Below are 24,622 nucleotides of genomic sequence, written 5' to 3' on the forward strand. Positions count from 1 at the left end.
CTATGGTTGTGTCTGGCTGACATGACGGAAGCGGACAAGAACAAGTTCCTGGACGCTCCAGTGTCACAGACTGGCCTATTCGGCGAGTCGGTGGAGTCTTTTGCGCAGCAATTCACCGCCGCTCAGAAGCAGACTGAAGCGATCTCCAAGATCATGCCCCGGCGCAAGAGGCCTGCCTCTCGTCCACCAGCACCGGCTGCCCAGTCTGCTCCTCGCCGAGGGCGCCCTGTGGCGGCTGCCTCCGCCCCCCCCCCCTAGGAAATCATCCAGACAACGGAGGGGGAACAGCCGTCGACAGCCCGCCCCGCCCGCTCAATCCGCTTCCCGTGGTCGCAGACGGGGATCTAAGCGGCCCTGAGACGGGCGACCTGGATTCGGATGGGATCACTCTTCGGGAGACGGTGAACGCACCGCTCCTTCCCCCGGAGGAGGGCCGGGTGGAAAATCTTTGGTTTCGTTTTGTTTCTGTTCCGCCGGCTTCTCAGCCGGCACCCACAAAACCACAAAAAGAGTGCATTCCTATTCCTTCTCCAGGTCTCCAGAGGATCGAGAGAGATGTGAGCGGGCATTCATCTGCTCATCCTCCCTCTCCTCCATCGCCAGCGGGGGTTCTGAGGAGTCCGAGCTCTCCACTGCGGAGACCGGACCACCAGCTCCCTCAGCGGTCTCAGGTCAGTGTCACAACACGCACACACACTGTAGCTGCGTGCGCTCTTACGGCGCGCGCACCGGCAGTCTCACCTGTTCCGCTCGTCTGCCCCACCGCGAGCTCTCCGGTTGTGCCGTTATTCCCCTCGCACGGTCTCTGGAAGCTTGGCTTCAGCTTACCAGCCCGTCCCGATGGGTATTACGCACGATCCGCCTCGGTTACGAAATTCAATTCAACCGGCACACACCCAAATTCTCGGGCATTCGTTTCACTACAGTGAAAGCGTCCGATGCACATGTACTGCGTGCAGAACTCGATGTCCTCCTGGCGAAGGACGCGATCGAACCGGTCCCTCCAACCGAGATGAGCTCAGGGTTTTACAGCCCGTATTTCATAGTTCCAAAGAAGGGCGGTGGGTTACGGCCGATCTTGGATTTGCGCGTTCTGAACCGATCTCTCCAAAGACGATCCTTCAGAATGATAACGCCGAAACTGATATTTCAGTCAATACGGCCCCAGGATTGGTTTGCAGCAATAGATCTGAAAGACGCGTACTTTCATGTGTCCATTCTCCCTCGCCACAGACCGTTTCTGCGCTTTGCGTTCGAGGGGCGGGCATACCAATACAAAGTACTACCGTTCGGGCTGTCTCTCTCTCCCCGTGTATTCACGAAAGTAGTGGAAGCGGCGTTAAAGCCCCTGAGAGAGAGCGGTGTTCGCATTTTGGCTTACCTCGACGATTGGCTTATAATAGCGCATTCTCGGCGGACGCTTTGCGAGCACAGAGACTTAACGCTTCGGCATCTCGCCCGTCTGGGTCTTCGGGTCAACTGGGAAAAGAGCAAACTTTGTCCCACGCAGAGGATCTCTTTTCTCGGGATGGAACTGGACTCGATCGGTTTATCAGCACGTTTAACAGAAGCGCGCGTCCAATCAATTCTGACTTGCCTTGGTTCTTTCCGAGGGAAGAACGCGGTCCCTCTGAAACAATTTCAGAAGCTCCTGGGAAATATGGCAGCAGCCGCGGCCGTGACACCGCTCGGGCTGCTCCATATGAGACCGCTTCAGCGTTGGCTTCACGATCGAGTCCCGAGGAGAGCGTGGCGCGCCGGCATTCACCGTGTAACCATTACACCTGCGTGTCGTCTAACATTCACCCCGTGGTTAGACCCTGCGTTTCTGAGAGCAGGGGTCTCCATGAGACAGATTTATTGGCATGCTGTTGTACACACAGATGCATCCAACACGGGGTGGGGAGCCACGTACAACGGGCTTGCAGCTTCGGGGGTGTGGACAGCACCCCAGCTGCACTGGCATATCAATTGCCGCGAGTTGTGGGCTGTATATCTGGGACTCGTACGCTTTGCTACGGAGCTGCGAGGGAAGGATGTACTAGTACGCACCGACAACACTGCGACCGTTGCGTATATCAACCGTCAAGGCGGTTTGCGCTCTCGTCACATGTCGCATCTCGCCCGTCATCTCCTCCTTTGGAGTCAGAAGCATCTGAGGTCCCTTCGTGCCATTCACATTCCGGGTTCACTCAATACAGCGGCAGACGTGCTTTCCCGAGCGGCGCGCCCCGGAGAATGGCGACTCCACCCCCAGACGGTACAGCTAATTTGGAGGAAGTTCGGTCGTGCGCAGATAGATCTATTTGCGTCCCCGGACGATACCCACTGTCGCCTGTTTTATTCACTAACCGAGGGCAGCCTCGGCGTGGATGCGCTGACACACAGCTGGCCGCGGGGGATGCGCAAATACGCGTTTCCACCAGTGAGTTTAATCGCACAGACGCTGTGCAAAGTCAGGCAGGACGAGGAGAGCCTTCTACTGGTCGCTCCTTACTGGACGACCAGGAATTGGTTTCCAGAACTAATGCTCCTCGCGACAGCCCCTCCCTGGCGGATTCCCCTGAGGAAGGACCTTCTTTCTCAAGGAGGGGGCACATTATGGCACCCGCGCCCCGACCTGTGGGATCTCCACGTGTGGTCGTTGAGCGCGCACAAGGTTTAGGTGATTTATCGCAAGCGATATCTAACACCATCGCCGCGGCTCGAGCTCCGTCCACAAGACGGGCTTACGCGCTTAAATGGAACCTTTTCGTCGATTGGTGCTCTTCGCAACGCGAGGACCCCCGAGAATGCCCCATTAATATTGTGCTTTCATACCTTCAACGCCGGTTAGATGGTAGGCTGTCACCCTCCACCATTAAAGTTGATATCGCTGCTATTTCTGCTCATCACTCACTTATTAATGGCAGATCAGTCGGCCAGCACGACTTAGTTATTAGGTTTTTAAGAGGCGCTCGTAGGCTAAACCCCTCGCGCCCTCCCTCTATTCCTCCTTGGGACCTGTCCATGGTGCTGAAAGCCCTGCAGGGAGACCCGTTCGAGCCTTTGCAGTCTGCGAGTCTGAAGTTTTTATCAATGAAAACTCTGACCCTACTCGCATTGGCCTCTGTTAAGAGGGTAGGTGACCTTCATGCATTCTCTATCGACGATTCGTGCCTTCAGTTTGGCCCTGCTGTCTCGAGTGTTACATTGAGACCCAGACCAGGCTACGTGCCCAAAGTTCCCACCACTCCCTTCAGAGATCAAGTGGTGAGCTTGCAAGCTTTGCCCGCGGAGGCGGCAGACCCAACCATGGCTTTATTATGCCCCGTACGAGCGCTACGCATCTACGTGGATCGCACACAAAGCCTTAGGACCTCAGATCAGCTCTTTGTTTGTTACGGTGGTCAGCAGAGAGGGAAAGCTGTCACTAAGCAGAGGATGTCTCATTGGATAGTCGATACTATCGCCCTTGCTTATAATCTGCAGGGCATTCCTTGTCCATTTAATCTGAGAGCGCACTCCACACGGAGTGTTGCCTCATCCTGGGCACTCGCTCGTGGTTCCTCGCTAACAGACATCTGCAGAGCTGCTGGTTGGGCGACACCTAATACGTTCACTAGATTTTACAGTGTTCGTGTCGAGCCTGTCTCCTCTCGTGTTCTTTCCTCGCTAGGGGAAGCACAGAGAACAGGCTCGCAGGTCGGCTTGCAGCCTCCGACTGACGCTACACAATAACTGTCAGTATGGAAGGCCTTCAGGACAAAATGCGTAGTACTTTGTTTTGTCTCCTCCGCTGCCTTGGCAGCCTGATGTTGCGGAGCATCCGCTGCCAGCCTCTCACTAGCTGCATCCTCGCGAACCTATGTGTTTGGCTCGGGCATCCACATTGCGTCCCATCGGGTTCCTTTGTGAGTATTTTTCCGTGGGGTTAATCCTACTAACCCACGTTTCCCTCAGCAGAGCACTGCTTTGCTTACACAGCCACGGCTGTCATTTATACCTCAACTACGGTTGACTTTCGCCCACCAATAGCCCTTAACGGGGCGGTGGCTTCCGCAGCGTCCCTATACCGCTCAGATAGGGCGCTTCCCAGTCGCTAGCACTACTGTGGGGTTAAAGGAACATCTAGTGCCCGGCCTTCTGCCTTAAAACCTAATTCTCCTTATCCTTAAGTGGAACCGGAGGGCTTTACGCAGACACTGGAAGAGGTCAGCCCTCAGTGGCGTTTTGGTAGGGATTCCCAATTCGTCGGTCACGACGTGACGTCGTAGTGACCGACTGAAAGGGAACGTCTCGGTTACGTATGTAACCCTCGTTCCCTGAAGGAGGGAACGGAGACGTCACGTCCCGTCGCCACAGGGCTGCTCCCTGCTGTTTATCGGCCGGTCACACTTTCCGGCTTTCTCAGCGAAAAAGAAGCTAATTTCCATATTTGCACCTGTGGCTTATATACGCACCTGGCGGGGCGGCGCCAGCATTATGCAAATATCTCAATGCCAAGTTCATTGGCGTTTTAGTAGTATTCGAAGCAGATTGGTCTCTCTAAGCGAGTTCCCAATTCGTCGGTCACGACGTGACGTCTCCGTTCCCTCCTTCAGGGAACGAGGGTTACATACGTAACCGAGACGTTTTGTCATGTCCCTCACAGTCTTCTGACCTATACATCATTAAAAATCTGTGAATAGACCTCAAATGAACAATGAGTGCAAGATGGCGCAGGAATCTTACAGAACTGGAAGACTTTAGTAAGAAAGAATAGACAAAAATCCCTTAAACAGGAAGGTAAGATACTTTTAACAGACGTGAAAACAACCACAAGATTACATGGGTCACTAATAGCTGAATAAAAGTAAACCATATATTTCCTATTAAAGGTGCAGTGTGTAAATTATTGCGGTATCTAGTGGTGCGTTTGCGAATTGCAACCAATGGCTCCACTCACTGCTCACCCCTCGCTTTTGAAACGCATAGAGATGCTATGGTAGCAACCACTGTACAAACATGTCATCTTCGGAGACAACTTGGTAAAAAAGTTTGTCCATTAAGGGCTTCTGTAGAAACATGGTGGCACAAAATGGCGACTTCCATGTTAAGGGGACCCTCGGTATGTAGATAAAAATGTCTCATTCTGTGGTAATAAAAACATAACGGTTCATTATGAAAGGTCTTTATGCACCCCTGATAATATAGTTTTGTATATTATTTTTCATTTCTGTCAAGAGATCCTTTTTAAAATGACACACTGCACCTTTAATTATATTCAATGTTATTTATTTTATTATGCAGCTTCCTATAGGGTACCAACTGAATACAATTTTATTTTGTTGTCTGCAGAATTGTAAAAAAATATTGGTAACACTTTACAATAAGGTTGTATGTGTTAATTAATGCATTAGCTAACATGAACTATCAATAAACAATACTTATACAGCATTTAATAATCTTTGTTCATTTTAATATTAGCATTTACTAATATACATGTATTATTAAAAATTAAACATTAGTTAATGGATTATGAACTACCGGTAATATGAATATCTTTATTGACATTAACTAACATTAATAAATTAATACATGCCTAAAAACTTTATTGTTCATTGTTTGTTCATGTTAGTTGTTGCATTTACTAATGTTTACTAATACAACCTTATTGTAAAGTGTTACTCAAATATTTTAACTTAAGCATTTGCTGATCAAAATTACCTTTCTATTAAATTGTTGGTCTCTGAATTCCCATGGTTATAACAACGACCAAAATCAGCCCATCTTTGACTTATTGGTTCCCAGTACCTCTGGAAGTACTTGCAAACCTCTTGGTAGTGAGAAAAGTTGCTAAGAAATTTTTTTGCCACCCTTTCAAAGTCAGTCTTCTGCAATGAAAGAAAACATATTGTGTCTACAAGCAAAACAAACACTTAATATTAACAGCAACACTATTTTTCCCCATATATCTCTACTGTTTTGTATGACCTTTTGAACTGTCATAAAGTATATATAGGGGGGAACTGGGATGAAAGTAACGCGGGATGAAAGTAACAAAGTGATTTTCTTAGAGCCCGGATAACATTTGCATTCCAAACTATGACAGCATCTTTAGCACACAACACTTGACGGAGCTGAAAAATATTGAGTTATTTCATCACTGTTTTGCGCACATTTATAACACATTGTGTTTCTGATTTCATATGTCACATAACTGATAAATCTACTGGTTATTTAGTGCTCTAACACATCCTGAAGTTTGCCTTTTCCGAGTTTAAAAAAAGTTAATCGTGTTTAAATGTCAGGAGTTCATGTCGAGACACAATAACACTTGTAACTTTTGTTCCGCTGTTAAAGGAAAACACCACCGTTTTCAATATTTTACTATGTTCTTACCTTAACTTGGATGAATTAATACATACCTATCTTTTTCAATGTGTGCACTTTTAATCTTTGTACAACGTTTCTTGAATATGTTAGCATTTAGCCTAGCCCCATTCATTCCTATGGCTCCAAACAAACGTTTTATTTTGTGCCACCATACTTACTCGTATAACTACACATGTAACGGTCTTTAAATAGCGAAAACATGGAAGTATTTGGTGGCTTCTAAATTCATCCCTGTTTGGAGCCATAGTAATGAATGGGGCTAGGCTAAATGCTAACACATTCACAGGGCCCTGTACAAAGATTAAAAGCACACATTCAAAAAAGATTGGTATGTATTAATTTGTCTAAGTTGAGTTAAGAACATAGTAAAATATTGAAAAACGGTGGTGTTTTCCTTTAATGCTGTTGCATTATGTGTATAAAGTTTATATTATTCTAATTTGATTTAATTTCATTTTCATAGTGTTCATACTGTTTACTTTTTTTTATTCTCAACAATTCAAGTTTGTACTGTTAGGTTGCTTTTGAAACATTTGATATAACTGAAATTTAAAATGAAATGTAATTATTTTTTTCAAAGATAAACAACAAAATATGTTTGCAGTTACATATTAACAAGGTCATAGTCATGTATATTTACTATAAACAAAAATCTTTCTTGCTTTTCTGTGTTACTTTGACCCACCTGTGTGTTAATTTCGTCGCTGCTGTCAGGGTCAAAAGTAACAATTCACTACTTCTGTTCAAAGTGAAATTATACTGAAGTCGTTTTACATGTGTTCAAAATTCCACCTGGTATTGATAGACCACACTTGTGATATACTGGCCACAGCAAAAATATATCTCTGTCTATAAATTTATTTTAAAAAATAAAATTTTCTGAAAAATTGTACTTTCGCCCCTGCTCTCCCCTACTCTATAGATGGTTTCATCAGACGCACGTGACGCAATTACGCGTCTGAGTGGAACTTAATTTCCAGTCTCTGTTTGTTTGCTGGTCTAACTAGTTGCAAAACTGAACTTTTGAACAAATATCTTGCGAAAATAACAAATGTTTTGGTTTCCTAAAGACGAGGGAAGACTGTGATCATTGATTACCGCTATTTGATGGGAGGTTTGGATTGTATACATTATATAGTACACATTTACACAGTAGGGTTAGATAATAGTGGTTTTTGATATGCTTTATCTATGATTTGAACTAAGGCAATCTATGTTTTGTTTATTTTGCTTATCATTTTGCTTATGCTGTTATCAGAAATAAACTACTCTAAAAGGACTATTTTATTCATTTTATTCTTTGCAGGGTTTACCGAAGGTTACGTTTGTTCCACGAAAGTTTTTTGTTTACTGTATGTTGTTATTGCTGAAACGTGCACAAATAATAATGAAAAGTGCATAAACTAATAAAATTCTAATAAAACAAAAATTGTGTATATCTACATAAATCATCAATTTGAATATAAATACCGTTGCACAAGCTTTCATTTTTTTAAAGAAATCTAGAATTTCTCTCCGGGTATTTGAGAAGTGTGGCCCAGTAACACCAGATTCGGTCTTCATCAACCACCGAACGACAGCCTGTAAATGACAACGTAATGTTTTATGCAAGTATTTTGATTTATTTATGTATTGACCCTTCTTTAAAAAAATGACTGTGAAAGTAAAACGAACATTTTCTGATTACAAAATTTCAATTACCTGAAGTACATGGTACCAGCAGAGAAGAACATCAGATTCAGGGAAAACTTCATTCAAAGCATTAATTTCACTCATGTCTTTGTCAACCATGAAGCACCTTCAATAAAAAAAAAGAAAATTAGGTTACCTTGTTTAACACTGCTGATATAAAATAACTTAAGAAGCTGCAATTGATGACTTAATAAATTACCTTGGCGGCTTAGGGAACACAGGTCGTAGCCTCTGAAGTGCAAGCTTAAGGGTTTCTTGGGTCTCCCTGCTCGTTATTATGTATGCAACAGGAACACCATGACCATGGTCATCTCTCACAAGCAATGTATAGAGTGGAAAGGAATATTGATTCACACAGTGTGTAGCATCAAAAAACAAAATGTTACTCCCATAGTCTTGTAAGTCTTTTCTCATGAACTCAGTCTGGAGAACAATAATAAGGTCCTGATCCTTACCCAGTGGCTGATAAAATATGACATCATCTTTGAAAGGACCAGTTAATAGCTTGTCTGTACTCTTACAATCATCTTTATCTAGGTGTTTCCCTCGAAGCATGCTAGTACGGATATTATGTATGTCTTCTGGTGTAACAAAGTATTCTCTGGAATGATAATTAGCTGCTCCTCTGGCTTTTGACCACTCATTAGCTTGAAGAAGGATGACATCTGGTTTTACCCCTAATGTGATCCACTTCTTAATCTGCTCCACTAACTGAGGGTTAATTTGCTGAAAAAGACCATCTTCTTCAGAAATATCATGCCCATTGTGTTGGTTAAATATTCTCTGCACAACAATTTTGTGTCCTTTCCAATCATGTCTTATTTTAAATGAAATGTATGCTTTACATCCCACAGTTCTGTGACTTCTTTCAAAAACGTTTCCAGATCTTCTGCAACGGAAAATATTATATCCTCTTTTTTGGTCTTGTAAACTAGAACAATTTGTGGTCCTGAATGTTTGTTTGTGTTCTTTGTTAATGCATTCTGTGATAAGGTTCTCTTCTGGGTCATCTGGTTTTAGAACATGCACTTTGAGTTGTATGTTTCTCAGTCTTATTTTTCTCCTCTCCTCATTTTCTACAGTCTTTTTGATAAACTCCTCCATCATGGAAGACAGCTGAAATGCACATACAAAAAAAATAGTACCTTGTTAATCAATTTGGACCACAACATTGTATTCTCTGCTAAAAAACTGCATAGACCAGCATCATTCCCATGCTGGTCCATGTTGGTTTTGTGCGGGTTAGCTGGTGGTCACCAGCATACCAGCACCAAAACACAACATATGCTTGTATTGCTCGTATCCTGTTTTTTATTATTATGATGGTCCAGAATCAACATTAGCGAATTTAAACAGAAATGATTATGATGGTCCAGGATCAACATTAGCGAATTTAAACAGATATTATTATGATGGTCCAGGATCAACATCACCGAATTTACACAGAAATTATTATGATGGTCCAGGATCAACATAAGCGAATTTAAACAGAAATTATTATGATGGTCCAGGATCAACATCAGCGAATTTACACAGAAATTATTATGATGGTCCAGGATCAACATAAGCGAATTTAAACAGAAATTATTATGATGGTCCAGGATCAACATCAGCGAATTTACACAGAAATGATTATGATGGTCCAGGATCAACATCACCGAATTTAAACAGAAATTATTACGATGGTGGTCCAGGATCAACATAAGCAAATTTAAAAAGAAATTATTATGATGGTCCAGGATCAACATAAGCGAATTTACACAGAAATGATTATGATGGTCCAGGATCAACATCAGCGAATTTAAACAGAAATTATTATGGTGGTCCAGGATCAACATCACCGAATTTAAACAGAAATTATTATGATGGTCCATGATCAACATCAGCGAATTTACCCAGAAATGATTATGATGGTCCAGGATCAACATAAACGAATTTAAACAGAAATGATTATGATGGTCCAGGATCAACATCACCGAATTTAAACAGAAATTATTACGATGGTGGTCCAGGATCAACATCAGCGAATTTAAACAGAAATTATTATGATGGTCCAGGATCAACATAAGCGAATTTAAACAGAAATTATTATGATGGTCCAGGATCAACATCAGCGAATTTAAACAGAAATTATTATGATGGTCCAGGATCAACATAAACGAATAAAAACAGAAATTATAACTATGGTGCAGGATCAACATTAGCGAATTTAAACAAAAATTATTATGATGGTCCAGGATCAACATCAGCGAATTTAAACAGAAATTATTACGATGGTGCAGGATCAACATTAGCGAATTTAAACAAAAATTATTATGATGGTGCAGGATCAACATCAGCGAATTTAAACAGAAATTATTACGATGGTCCAGGATCAACACCAGCGAATTTAAACAGAAATGATTATGATGGTCCAGGATCAACATCAGCGAATTTAAACAGAAATGATTATGATGGTCCAGGATCAACATCACCGAATTTAAACAGAAATTATTACGATGGTGGTGCAGGATCAACATAAGCGAATTTAAACAGAAATTATTATGATGGTCCAGGATGAACATCATCGAATTTAAACAAAAATGATTATGATGGTCCAGGATCAACATCACCGAATTTAAACAGAAATTATTATGATGGTCCATGATCAACATCAGCGAATTTACATAGAAATTATAATGATGGTCCAGGATCAACATCAGCGAATTTACACAGAAATTATTATGATGGTGCAGGATCAACATCAGCGAATTTAAACAGAAATTATTACGATGGTCCAGGATCAACACCAGCGAATTTAAACAGAAATGATTATGATGGTCCAGGATCAACATAAACGAATTTAAACAGAAATGATTATGATGGTCCAGGATCAACATCACCGAATTTAAACAGAAATTATTACGATGGTGGTGCAGGATCAACATAAGCGAATTTAAACAGAAATTATTATGATGGTCCAGGATCAACATAAGCGAATTTAAACAGAAATTATTATGATGGTCCAGGATCAACATCAGCGAATTTAAACAGAAAATTTAAACAGAAATTATTATGGTGCAGGAATTTAGACTGTATTGAAATGATTCAAAATACAATTTTTTGTTATTTCAGACTGTACCATATAAAAAGTAACACTTTTCGACTGTTTTGAAATTATTCTAATGGGATCAATGCCAACATACACAAACTTTAATTTTGAAACTCCTTAATACAGCCAACAGCTCGTTTAAACAGAAAAGGCAAAAATGCAGTCTAACACTAGTTTAAAAAAATATTTTAATATAATCTCCTTAAACGTTGTAATAATTAACAGTAGATCATAAGCAAAATCAGTTTTTGTACACGATGCTTTTGGTCACAAAAATGCTGAAATTATATTTATTCAGTTGAATTGCATGATTTTTGCGATAAATGCTTTTACAAAATTTCATTTTTGGGTCAAATTCAACAGGATCGATGTAATATCTTACCTCTTTTAGCCTGCTGGGGTGGAAAATGGAGGGAATCCACATGTGGTCAATCGGTGATGGTTTGGTAGGCACACACTGATGACATCAGAGGGCTGTGATTGGTTGATTGAAATGTGGATCCAGGATCAACAAAGAGATGTTAATCCAGGAACACTCCCTACTTGGCAAAATCACGGTCACCGTCCTTGGTGGGTACTGGGTCTCTGGTCAGAGGTTGTGTTCTCTAATGGATTAAAACATTTTAAATGTTGAGTTATTTATTTGCTGGGTATGTGTTTCCTGCATGAGCTAATTAATGGTTTTACCTTGAAAGTTAGATGGATGTTCACCCCAAACATCATCCCTCTGGTAGAAGCTCACTGGGACAGCTGGAGCTGGAAGGGGTTGAGTTGGCACAGTAAGTAGTAATTGCAACCATGACACATTTTCACACACAATGTTTTATAAAATTAGAAATGGAAAAAAGTTTGTAATAAGCATTCAAAAACAACTAGAAATTCGGGATGTGCCTGGTCTTTATGATGCGCCCGGATGAATGGCATCAGTTTTAAAGGAAAATGACACTGTTTTTCAATATTTTACTATATTTTACTACCGACTGAGAATCCAAAGACCGTTACTGAGTTTTTTAAACAAGCGCATGCGTAAGAACAGCCCCCCTCCTTCACAGCTCATTTCTAGGGAATGCCTTCCAAAACTCATGCACGAGTATTTGAACACGAGTGTTTGTTAACCACATATGCTGTGTTGCGTCAGTGGATTCATTATGTGAAATGATATGATAATAAACACATAAGACGTAACGTTAGATCAGTCGACGCTACTCCCATTTCAACTAGCGTGTAGCAGACTGGTCACTGACTTACAACTACAGTACAAGAACAATGTCGATATACCTGAATAACAGTACAACAATAATTATTCCATAAAGAAAGAATAATCACTGTTACCTGTCGAGGAGAATTTTTGATTGCGCGGTGATTGCGTCAACGATTGGCTGATGTTTTTTCAGTGCACATAATAAATAGTCTTTTATCAGTTAGTAAAGACAGTTTCAAGTAATATTGCAAAAATGTATTAAACAAATATCTTCTTTGCACCAGGATTTAAGTTTCAAGGTGAAAAATACCTCGTAATATCCACAAACTTTAAATATCTCGTGAACACAGTCTCGTGTCACACCCCTATAAAATACATCTTATTTGCAGGGCCAAACGGAATCCGCACCCGCGAATTTAATGCCCGTGATTGACAATCACACATAAACCACGCTTGAGCGTGTTTGTGACCATAACCGTCATTGACGACAAGCACACATACATAGCCTCGCGTGTTTGTGAGCGGCATTGACAAGTACATAAACCCTGCGCGTGTTGTTTGATGTGAGTAATGATAGAGAGCACCAACCATTTGATATTTGAGATGAAATAAAACTTACCACTGAGTTAAACAGATATTACTTGTCTCTGTGTCGTCTATGTGCCGTGACAGTCAGCACTCAGCAGCACATAAAAATGTTTCTAAAAACATTTAAAATCATTCCACAGAATTCCACAGATTTTTCCAAAAAATTTCCAGAGAAAAAGCATAAAAAGTCTGCGGATTCCGTCTGACCCTACTTATTTGTCATGAAATATAAAAGTAAAAAAAATGCATGGAGGCATGCACACTGGACTATAAAATTGCACCGCATTGCTGTGATGTAGGTCTTAAATTTCATTCATAATGGTCTTAAAAAGGTCTTTTAAAAGTCTTGAATTAGAGTTGGTGAAACCTGCAGACACTCTGCACTCAAAATAAAACTGAAAGCATATTTAAAAGAATCGTATTGCTAAATTGGTCACAGTTCCCAGCCCTAGTGAATGACTACGACTGATTTTAACACACTAATGATTTATGATTCATTATGATTCAGTGATTGTATGTAAGTTTACAATTTGAGGTTCTAAAGAGCTGGGACAATAGCTACAGTTTTTATTACTTACTCTGCGTTCGTTCTTCATATGTTCCTCTCAGGTCTTGAAAGGGTCTCAGTTCTGAATATGTTATCTCTAATAGATGATACAAAAAAGTTGTATTACCTTTTGTGGTAGGATGTAATTTATGTTGTGATTTCAATAACAAAAGCATTTTTGAAACCATTCTTAACTAAAATGAATGGCTGGAATAGTAACAGCACAGTGGTGTTCAGTTAAAAGAGTGACTCAAATGTAAGATTGCAATGTCAGACAAATAAAAACTAGTGGACACAAAGTGAGGCCATACAGAAGCACACAAAGAATTTTTTAACCAGAGTGTGTAAAACAGGGTGGAAAATTGTCTACATTTCTTCAATTACTGTGTTTTTGACAAAAACAAACTTAAGTAATATTACATGTACACCTCAGCGAACATAATAAAACAATACAAATAAAAACACATGTTGTGAACACTTTAATTGAGGAGTATTAATGCTTATTTACCTTGATTGCCAAGAGGATATGCACTCCAAGCATGTCCTTGCTCATCTTGCTGAATGAAGCCTGGGCCACCTGAACCTAATGAAAGAGTTGAAATTGCTACCATGACAAAATCCACATATAGAAGGTATGCACAAGACTTTACCATCGACAGACTGTGGTTACGAGTGGCAAAAAGTCTGAGCGCTGTGAGATAAAAGTAGAGCAATTGGTAAGATGTTTGCTTGATATTATCAAGGCCTTAATTCTCTACCTGAAATTAAATTGTGCCTCTAGCTTTGTGTTAAACAATATTTAACACACTTGGGAGTGGTTTGCCAGACAGGGCTTATTCTATTTCTAGACTAAAATGTAAGTTTGAGCTGCCCTAATTTTAAAAACACCTTGCATTGATATATCTTTACTAGGGATGGGCATTCGATTAAGTTTTCTTTGTCGATCGTCGGGAGAATTAACGATCGACTATCGATTAATCATTAATATTTTTATAATAAAATTTGTTATTTAACTTTTATACTTAAAAAATGCAATGAATACAAACATACAGCGTGCTTTTCCTCGATGAGACCTTTATTACAAGATCAACTTGTGGCAGACAGTTAAACTATGTTTCAAACATATATGTGCGTGCATGTGCGGTGCTGTAAAGCAGCGGAACCTGCAGCTGCGAGCCAGCGTTCTTAAACAGAGACCTCATTATTTCCAAAATAAATAAAAAAAACAGATTCATGTTTAACATTAAATTAAACAAAAAACATAATACTTAGATCTGAAAGGTTTTGTCAAAATGTAACTCAAAATTATTCAAGCCAGAAGAAAGTGCAAGATATTAGCCTTCCTAACATTAGGCTATAACAAATTAGGCTACTTAAAGCCTCGTGAAAAATAACCAACTTAAGTAAACTTCTGCACCAGTCTACTGATTTTTTTTGAGAAATAAAAGCATGTTTTGGGGTCAGACGCGACCGCAACCCATGGTGACCGTCAGTCCAGCCGCCGCCGAAAACAGCTGCTCAGAGAAGACTGGCCGGGATGCACAGGTACCTCAGCGCTAACTTGGCTTATTCCGCATACAGAGTATGTGTGAAACAGCGTGCGTTTTGTGAGCTCCATTCACAATTGTTTAATTATACTAACATAGTCTTTTAGTTTTTATTCGTTGTAAAACAACAGTAGACACAAATTTACTATGGTCTCCAACTCCACAATATACCATAACCATGGTATTTGTAGTAAAATTGCGGAAATACAAATCGTTTTTAATCTGCAAAAAAAAAAAACATTTTCACAATGATAAAATCATGGCTAATTTTCCCAAGGTAGTAATTACAAAATGATATATGTTTGAAAGACGGAGATGCGCACCTGTCAATCTACTACATAACAGAGCGAGGCCAGAGACAAACGTGCTCATAAACGGGAGTAATATGGAATAATGTGTGCATCTTTGAATAACTGTAAGTATACATTTCTTTAAAATATATTTTGTCATATAAAGTTTTGAGACATGGCCTAATAATGTTTGTTTCACTTTTATTGCTCATTTAGACTTATTGTGCGGGTAACATCGTTTTTGACGCATTTAACTCAGAGATTATTTTAGCAATATTGCTTTTTTCCGGTAATAATAATACAATTTATATTTCAATCCTGTTTCATTGTCTGTTTATTCATTTCATTGTGCTGTTATGTTAATGTGAGGATATTTATTTTCCATATGAGACGTGCCGTTATATGAATACTTTTGTATAATATTTAAATATATGCGGAATAATGTGTGCATCTTTAAATAACTGTAGGAATACAGTTGCTTATTTTTGTCATAAAGTTTTGAGAAATAATAATATTGTGAGGATTTATTTCCATATGATACGCTTTTTGTCGTTGAATACTCTCGTTTATTATTTGGAAATCATATACATACATAGTAGGAAATATATAATGTGGAAGGGTAGACTTGCAAAGTTACTCTGCTTATTTTTATTTATGATATATGTGGAGATAAATAAAGCATTGCAAAACTGCAACGGGTGCTTGACGGATTCCGCACACGTACGCAAACGCACTGCATACGGAGTATTTGTGAAACAGGAGTTAGATAAAAAAAATGCATTCGATTAATTGATAACAAATTAACGTTATCGACGAAATTCTTAACAATCAATTGTCGATCGTCGATTAATTATGCCCATCCCTAATCTTTACATATTGGTGCGGTTGTTTAGTCTCAAAATGCACACCTGGCCTGATCCACAAAGGCCTGGTCCTGGATTAATCTAAACACTGTCTGGAAAACTGGCCTTTAAATATTGAATGTATGTGGCTATTTTTGTAATTGTAATTATGTTTTAATAACTTACATTGTGTTGTGTCTTCTTGGAAACCTAAGGGTCTTGAGACAGAAATGGTGTTCTCTAATGTATTGTAAAGAAAATTGCATCACCTAATGTTAGGGTGTTTTTCATGGGCAAATACCTTTTGGTTTTTCAAATGCTAAATAATGCTCTTTTTTACCTTGATTATGTGTGTGTTCACCCCAAGCATTCTCAGGCTGGTCTGCCTCATATAAGTTTGTTGGTATGAAGTCCAAAGCTGAAATTGTAGATTTGGTAGGTTAATCATGTGATTATGCAAATGTCATTGTTAATGACTGGTAATAGTTCAGGGCTTGACATTAACCATTGTCATGTGGTTGACCTTAGTAAATGACAAATTTACTTTTCCGAGAAAAAAATATTTGCAGAGAGATAAAAATGACATTTCTGGCTGTGTGAATATGGTTATAGCAGGTTAGTATAGAAAAAAAATGCTATATCACATTAAAGCAGTTATTATTATTATAGTGTTTCCCATTCATTCATTTTGATTTCACCAAATCAATTGACCATCACAAATACATTTTTGCACATCATGTTTTTTACTATAACACAACAGGTGCTTTACATACATGCCTGCCGTCAGTCGCTGTGCTCCACCGTGACTCTGACCCCTCATTTAAACCTGGTGCACATGCGGGCGTTTTTCACTTTAGTGACAGATCCATGTTAGCCAGTGTCTGCCAGTGACTTCTCTTCTGAGCGGCGTGAATTCAAAATATGTGTTATGCGTCATGTGAATCTAGTATGTGCATCATGCGTCAAAAGCATGTCAAAATATGTGCCAGCTGCACAGGCGTCAAAAGGGTGTATGAGGGCTTGTTCACAAAATACTCGCAAGATACTAACTTAACACTAAACTCTGATTACACATGAGGTTAGGCAAGTATCTAGCAAACGTGAGTGTCTCTTTTATCATAAACGCTTTTGAAATGTCTGCAGCAGACACATATTTTGAAATGACATGTGATGCCCACAAGTTTACATGAAGCACTGAACACATATGTTGATGGGCTAAACGCATGTTGTGACAAGCTTTGCATTGTGTGCCCTCAAAAAAAAGAAGTCACAGCCAGACACTGATGTTAGCAAAGCGAATTGTATATTCAGATGCTGCAAGACTGTGTTACTTTTGCACTTGGAAAGCAGAGGTTGTGTTTGTTAAAGCTGGAGTTATAACTTTATAGTATAGCCATTGTTTCTGTTCAAACAATAACAAATAAAAACAGAAGTGGGCCTAATAAAACATAATCAAGCTTCAAGCAATGAGATCCCATGCAATACAGTTTACCATTGGTAAGGAGTGTTTTGGGCATGGCACAAAGTGCTTAAACCATTGTTGTTTTTTACTTCTAACCGTTTTTATTCAAACTTACAGTTACTGAAAGAGTTTCCTGGTCTGCTTGAACTGCTTGGCAAAGGTTGCACAACAGGACCTGAAAATAATGATTTTTTTAGCACTTAGTAGTTACACGTGTATGTAACATAAATTTTAACTAATCATTGTTACCTATGATGTGTTTAGGAGCTGGTGGTGCCTTTGGTGGAGCTGCTGGTGCCTTTGGTGGAGCTGCTGGTGCCTTCGGGGGAGCTGCTGGTGCCTTCGGGGGAGCTGCTGGTGCCTTCGGGGGAGCTGCTGGTGCCTTCGGGGGAGCTGCTGGTGCCTTCGGGGGAGCTGCTGGTGCCTTCGGGGGAGCTGCTGGTGCCTTCGGGGGAGCTGCTGGTGCCTTCGGGGGAGCTGCTGGAGCCTTCGGGGGAGCTGCTGGAGCCTTCGGGGGAGCTACTGGAGCTTTCGGTGGAGCTGATGGAAAAAATTGTACTGCTTAGTAGTTACACGTGTATGTAACATACATTTTAACTAATCATTGTTACCTATGATGTGTTTAGGAGCTGGTGGTGCCTTTAATGGAGCTGCTGGTGCCTTTGGTGGAGCTGCTGGAGCCTTCGGTGGAGCTGCTGGAGCCTTCAGTGGAGCCTTCGGCAGAGCCTTCAGTGGAGCCTTCGGTGGAGCTGCTGGAGCCTTCAGTGGAGCTGGTGGAGCCGTCGGAGCTGGTGGAACCTTCAAACTCTGCGCAGGTAAAGCTTTAATTTTTTTTTTTTTTTTTAGGGGGAAATCTTCCTCTTCATCTTCATCTGATGAGTAAATTTTTTTTCTAAAAATAAAAAGCAATATATTTTTCAAGGCAAAATATATGATAAAAATGTTCTAGTCTATGTACTATGTACTGTAGTAAAATATGGCTGTTCAATTCTGGAATATTTGGAAATCATTTTAATTCTGATTCCTGTTTCTCAAGTTGAAAGACCTTGTTTGCAAAGATTCTATGTTCCCTATGTGTGACTTTCCATGTGACTTTCCAGCCAAGGAATTTTTTGTGATTTTATTGTTTTTTACATGACATCATCCTACGTAATGAAAAGAATGTTTTGTAAAATATACTATATAGCTTTTATGAATACAGCTTTTGGTGTAACTTACTTTGGAATTCTTTTTCCGCTGGGTGTTTCAGGCTCAGAGTTGATGTCAGAGGTATAGCATGCCTTCGTCCACTTTTTTGCAATGCTTTCAAAAGATGCTGAAACAAATTAAGCATCTTCACTTATTAAAGGGTTAAGCCATTAGAGGTCACACATTAATAAGTTTGCCATCATTTGCTTTTTGATATTTATGTACCATTTACAGTGACAATTACTGCTTACCTGACTCGTACAGTATTCTTGCCTGATGTTTGGTCCACCCTTTCTCAGGCTGTGGTGTCTCCATCGTCCTTACACTCCTCAGCAGCCGGTCCAAATCTTTGTATGGAGGCCACCATGCATGTCCATCAGAGATCCATGGTTGTGCTATAGGACCGGTTGTTCCCTCTTCTATAAACTCAACTATCAGGTACATTCTCTATCTGCACCAACCGGGGACTGTTGATGTTTAACAATGTTCTGATTTTAGTTGTTTATATAAATAATTAAAATTTATTTCAAACAAATATAAAACAAAACAAGAAATGAATGTTTTCATGAATAAATTGATGAATAACTAATGAAAACAAATGAATAACTACTGTGTATGTAGAAGAGGAACTGAAACAAAATAATGGTCACATGGAACCAAAAAAGCTTTCCCCTCAATCTCTTCAAATTTGCAGAATTCTGTTGATGTTGTTGAAATGGTGTCAACAAGATGAATGCCAAGTGCTGAGGATGGCAGGGGATATTCAAAAAAATTTTTGTGGCTGTTAAAGGTACTGTATGCAATGTAAATGTCTTCCCCCAGTGAAATAATGTTTTGAACCTTTGCCACTTTTCCGCCCATGTAAACAAAGCTGTTAGCATGGTCCAGTTTGATTGTGTATAAAGATGTTGTGAGTTCTTTATACTGTGTGGCTTCCAGAAAAGATTCGGGTAAAGGGCCGGCTGCATGTTGTTTTCTGAGCATTTGTGGCGTGTTTTTTGTGACTGTTTGTCTTGATTTTTTGTTTTGTGGCATTTCAGAAAACCTCCTGACAATCTGACTAAGGGGGCATGTAGGCTTTCGCAAAAGTCTCTTCAGTTTATTGAGGTAATCCTCATATTTAAAAGCGCTAAAGTTGTCGAGGACGCCATGGTGTTTTGCATCTTCTGCAAGATGTATAAGACTGTGAACATTGTAGGAAAGAAATTTGGGGCCATATAGTTGTCCAAAGTGTGTAACAAAAAGGTGCAGAATTTCATTTGCGTAGTCAATGTGATCTCCAATTAGGCTGTCGTTACACAGTATAGAAATGCCCACAAAAAACAGCAGAAAGTTTTTGTACACCTCTGAATTGAGCAGGTCTTTCAGCATAACAGGGCCTGTGTACAATAAAAACTGCCTAAACTCAGTCGCCTTCCATCGATCAATTTCCTTCAGTGCCCTTGGTTTGCGAGCAAATTCCATGGGCACACTTGTTTGGGCGCTAAGCAACCTCTTTGTTAATATGTTGACTTGAAAGCCCGACAGCCTACAAGTTAGAGGACCCAGCCGTAGCCACAAGAGGAGAAGCCGCCGCATGACTCCAAGGCACACAAGGTGCATATAATCAAGGGGGAATCCATAGACCATGTCCAGTGAAGTTTTTTCTAGAGGTGAGGTGCCAAGGTGGTGATCTGAATCAATTTTTTCTCTAAAATTCTCGTTTGTTCTAAGGGGCATGTCATGTCTTGGGAATGTCATCCTGTTTTCTAGGTAAACACCATCCTGAATGCACCTTTCACACCCATGGTAGCCTGTGTGACCTTTTACGCTCTTCAGAAAAGCACGTGCAGGTGCGTCACAGACCATTGAAGTAAGCTGTACAGTTAGGTTAATTCCTTCAAATTCAAAACCATTGCTTAATTCTTGTATTTCACAGATGAAATCTCCAAGATATTCCTCCAGTGAGTTGGGTTTACTGGCTCCACAAAATAAACCTACTGTCACAGGTTCGACTTGCTCCAAGTTTTGCACAGTGCAAAGAATTGGCCAAAATTGTTTTGTCGAACTCTTGTAAAGAGGCAGACCATCAATGTTAACCTGCAGTTCTAAATTGGTTGTGGTCCTCAAAATACTCATGTTGTTATGGAGTATGCCTGAAAGGGATGGCAGAAGTCCAAAATGATAGTACTGGCCACCTGCTTTATTCTGAACTTCTGCTGTGCTGGAACGTACTGTTCCTAACAGTGTCCTGGCATCTTTTGGCAGGTTCAAATGTTGCTGACGGAGTATGCCAAGTAAAGAATTTAATGCAACATGTGGAATTTTATGATTTGTTGCCCAAGTTGCCAAGTCATCCTGTAAAGAATTGCACATTTCAGACTCTGTGTCAGAGTCTGTGTCAGACTCACTGTCATTTAAAGAACTTGCGGTATTGACACATTCTGGCTCATCAATATAAGACAGACAATCCATAAATTCATCATCTTCAACTGTGTTAGTGTCACTGTGCATGCCACCAAACTCATCCTCCCATGATGATGACGATTCGTGCAGTGACTGCAGTTGCTTGTCCACCTCAGCTTTAGCTTTTCTTCGCATTGTCCAGTAAGACATTTTTTTGCAAGCCATGCTTGTAAAAGATAAAGAAAAATACAAAAGTTGAACTGACCTATTCTGTGTAATGTGGTGGTTCTCAATTCCAGTTTTGCAAGAATTCCGCATTTCACATTTTGGATATTTCATTTAGTAACTTAGGGTGTTTAGTAATTCAGAGTAACCCCTTAGAGTAAATAATAAGGCACTTTGAACTGAACAGGGCATAATAGATGAGAGAGACATTTAGAATGTAGTGCTGCGTGTTCCCAAGACCAGACTTAAGAACCACAGGCTGTATGCAGTGAACTGTTAAGTGTACATACCTTTTGTTTTCGACAGTTTGAACTTCGGTCACTGTTGTAGAATATAATGTACTTTCTATAACTGGGAAGACAACATAACATTGACACACAAAAATCATTGTAATTACTTTGTTGTGGCTCATTAGTATTCAAAAGGCTAATGGAATCTTTGTGGTCTTTTTAGATAATGTGGATTTTAATTTAACCATTCTTCCTAGTTACATTGACTACAGAATAATTGTTTAAACTCTTCCTGAAGGGCAGCAACCCTTCCAAGTTTAAAGGGCTGTTTACACTTTAAAGGTCACTAGAATGTTAACTGTAACAATAACCATATTAGTGTCATGTTGTTCTAACTGTTTATGAATTTCTTTCCTTTGTTGAATAGAAAAGAAGATATTTTGATAAATGATTGTAAGCACAAAGTTGATGGTCCCCCCTTTGACTTCCATAGTATTTGTTTTTCCTACTATGGAAGTCAGTGGGTACCGTCAGCTGTGTAGTTAACATCAATTATCAAAATATCCTCTCTTGTATGCAACAGAATAAAGAAACTCCTACAGAACCATTTAATGTCAGTTTGCAGGTCTTGGAGATAAAGTATGTCTCAAAGATGCACAAAAGGATGTCTGGCATACAAACAACCATGTTTGTTCTATCTATTATTTTGCAGTTCTTTCATTGATTCACTAGTTTCAATTAAGTGACATTATTTTATTTCAGGTATCTGTTATGTTGTTCACTTAAAAGTGAGGTCAAAGGGATTTTGTTATGTTTTTGTTTTTATGTTCCCCACAATTACAAATCAGTATTACTAATGTACTATTAGTATAAATATTAACTTATCTCATACATATTGGGGTAGTTTCCTAGACAGGGTTAAGATTAATCCAGGACTAGGCCTTAGTTATATTTGGAAATTTGAAGGGAGAGTTCACCCAAAAATGAAAATTATGTCATAATTTTGTTATAAACCTGTATGAGTTTCTTTTGACACAAAAGAAGATAGTTTAACTTTAATAGTAGGAAAAAAATATTATGGAAGAATTGTGATAAATGATAATGAAGATATTTTGATGGATGATTGTAAGCACACTGTTGATGGTACCCATTGAATTCCATCGTATTTGTTTTTCTTACTATGGACAATCAGCCGTGTGCTTACATCATTTATCAAAACTCTTGTGTTTATCAGAAAAAAACAAATTCATACAGTATTAGAACAACATGAGGGTCAAAAAAATTGTGACAGAATTTTCACTTTTGGGTGGACTATCCCTTTAAGTATCTTTTACAAACATACATTAGAAAAAAATACTGATGTGCTGAGACAAAACAACAGCACTTTTAAGATATGTCTGTACAAGCTGATTTTAGTCAAGATGGCGCAAACATTCTTTTAATTCAGGGACTCGACTTAAGCCCTATCTGGGAAACCACCACATTGACTTATTGGTCCTGATTTAGAACATGCATTAAAGCCCTATGTTTTTGTTATATATGGTATTAAAATATTTAGTTTTGTGATATTGTTTGAATGTTTCATAAAATTGCAGGAATTACATTATTACACTATGTATTGTTCAACAAGCGGTTCAACCTTTGCCAGGTACAGTTGTCTATACGTTTCAAATGCATATTTGCAGATTGTGTTGATAACCATGCGTTGACTGGCAGCGCAGATCTATTTCAATGTGAAGTTGAAGTATCGCGAGAGCGACACTTGGATGTTGACTGCCGCTTTTTTGGCCATGAACCGCTGAAGAGGCAATTTGACTGGCAGGTAAAGCTATCAATCACTATTCGTTTTGTGTAGTTGCATGTTTAGGGGGTGTGGAAATGTAAAGTCGATGCCCATTCAATAACAGACTGACATCTAAAACTATAGATTTACATAATAAAGTCTAGATGTCTTAGGGCGGAGTGTCCAACATCATCACCGGTGGCATCCTGTCACAGGCAAGGCTGTTGTACATGATGTAAGGTGAGTGATCTGCACGATCTTGCCGGATTTGCAAATGGTTCGGTTTCTTACAAACGTTATTAACGTGGCTATAATTCTGGATGCTTAAACGTGTTTCATGAACATATGCATTGTCAAAAGTACATCTCTGACGTTTATAACAAACCAAACAGTTTAAGAATCGGTAGAATTTAGCAAAGTTATAGTTATTTAAAAGCTCCATTAAAACACAATGTTAGGCGTGTGCGAGCTGATCTGTGACAACATGGCCGCCAGGTGCAGGAGAGACAGACTTTATTCTGCATATCTGTGTGTAAAACTCGGACATAAAATGCACCAAAAGTTGGTTTGCTAACCGCCATTAAAACAAAATGACTCTCAGGGTGTGTCTCAGTCGGATCAGTATATCGTCCATGGGGTTTCGGGCACCGGTAAGGACCCTCACTTAACATTGGAAAACTGTTTACTTATTTTCCTTTGACGTGACTGCTATAAGCGCATTGTGATTATTCACATCTGTTATTTATCAACAAACGGCAAAACCATCGTCTCTGTGACTTGATTTTTAAACACGTGTGAAAAACGCTTTCATTATTATTTTGCATATCAGTGTATACATTTAAAGGCATGTTACATTTAAATATTAAGTTAGATCGTTGTCTCTTCCTGTCTAGCAATGTGTGTTTATAAAAAAATTGTCGCATCGCATGAAGTTTTTTTCTCTTTGTTAATTTATTTATTTTAACTCTTGCATGAAGTTTGGTTGCATCGTGGAAATGTTTGTTTCAGTGCACCGGAAGGATTTTCCGCTTGACCCCCATGATGATCAGTGTCCTCGGACATGTTGTGAGGTACAGCGAACTTCTCAATTCACATAATTTTGGAAATCCAGCTTTTGACTTAGTTTTTCTAAGTCGCTCCTTTTATAATTATAAAAACGTTTATATTAGTGGTTTTGGCGTCAGAGCTGGTTTT

General features: G+C 39.7%; 1 protein-coding gene and 1 long non-coding RNA gene across 2 annotated transcripts in view; one reads left to right on the forward strand and one right to left on the reverse strand.

The window, feature by feature from the left end:
• LOC135718191 (uncharacterized) overlaps positions 1 to 24,498 on the forward strand; it is a 51,650-nt gene extending 27,152 nt beyond the window's left edge. Inside the window, exons 2-11 of the mRNA XM_073816107.1 lie at positions 11,836 to 11,919; positions 17,882 to 18,151; positions 18,244 to 18,432; positions 19,105 to 19,243; positions 19,500 to 19,595; positions 19,846 to 19,912; positions 20,325 to 20,457; positions 20,558 to 20,637; positions 20,724 to 20,793; positions 23,331 to 24,498. Of these exons, the coding sequence (XP_073672208.1) occupies positions 11,844 to 11,919; positions 17,882 to 18,151; positions 18,244 to 18,432; positions 19,105 to 19,243; positions 19,500 to 19,593 (768 nt within the window). The 5' untranslated portion in view covers positions 11,836 to 11,843 and the 3' untranslated portion in view covers positions 19,594 to 19,595; positions 19,846 to 19,912; positions 20,325 to 20,457; ... (1 more) ...; positions 20,724 to 20,793; positions 23,331 to 24,498. The remainder of the gene's footprint in view (positions 1 to 11,835; positions 11,920 to 17,881; positions 18,152 to 18,243; positions 18,433 to 19,104; positions 19,244 to 19,499; positions 19,596 to 19,845; positions 19,913 to 20,324; positions 20,458 to 20,557; positions 20,638 to 20,723; positions 20,794 to 23,330) is intronic.
• On the reverse strand, positions 5,720 to 8,727 carry LOC135717985 (uncharacterized). Its single transcript, XR_012337721.1, has 4 exons — positions 8,249 to 8,727; positions 8,059 to 8,155; positions 7,828 to 7,938; positions 5,720 to 5,855 (listed from the first exon to the last, which is right to left on the reverse strand). It is a non-coding gene; the product is annotated as an uncharacterized lncRNA (long non-coding RNA).
• Positions 24,499 to 24,622: the final 124 nt, after the last annotated feature.

The sequence above is a fragment of the Paramisgurnus dabryanus genome, chromosome 10 (genome assembly GCF_030506205.2).
Source record: "Paramisgurnus dabryanus chromosome 10, PD_genome_1.1, whole genome shotgun sequence".
NCBI classification, from domain to species: Eukaryota; Metazoa; Chordata; class Actinopteri; order Cypriniformes; family Cobitidae; genus Paramisgurnus; species Paramisgurnus dabryanus.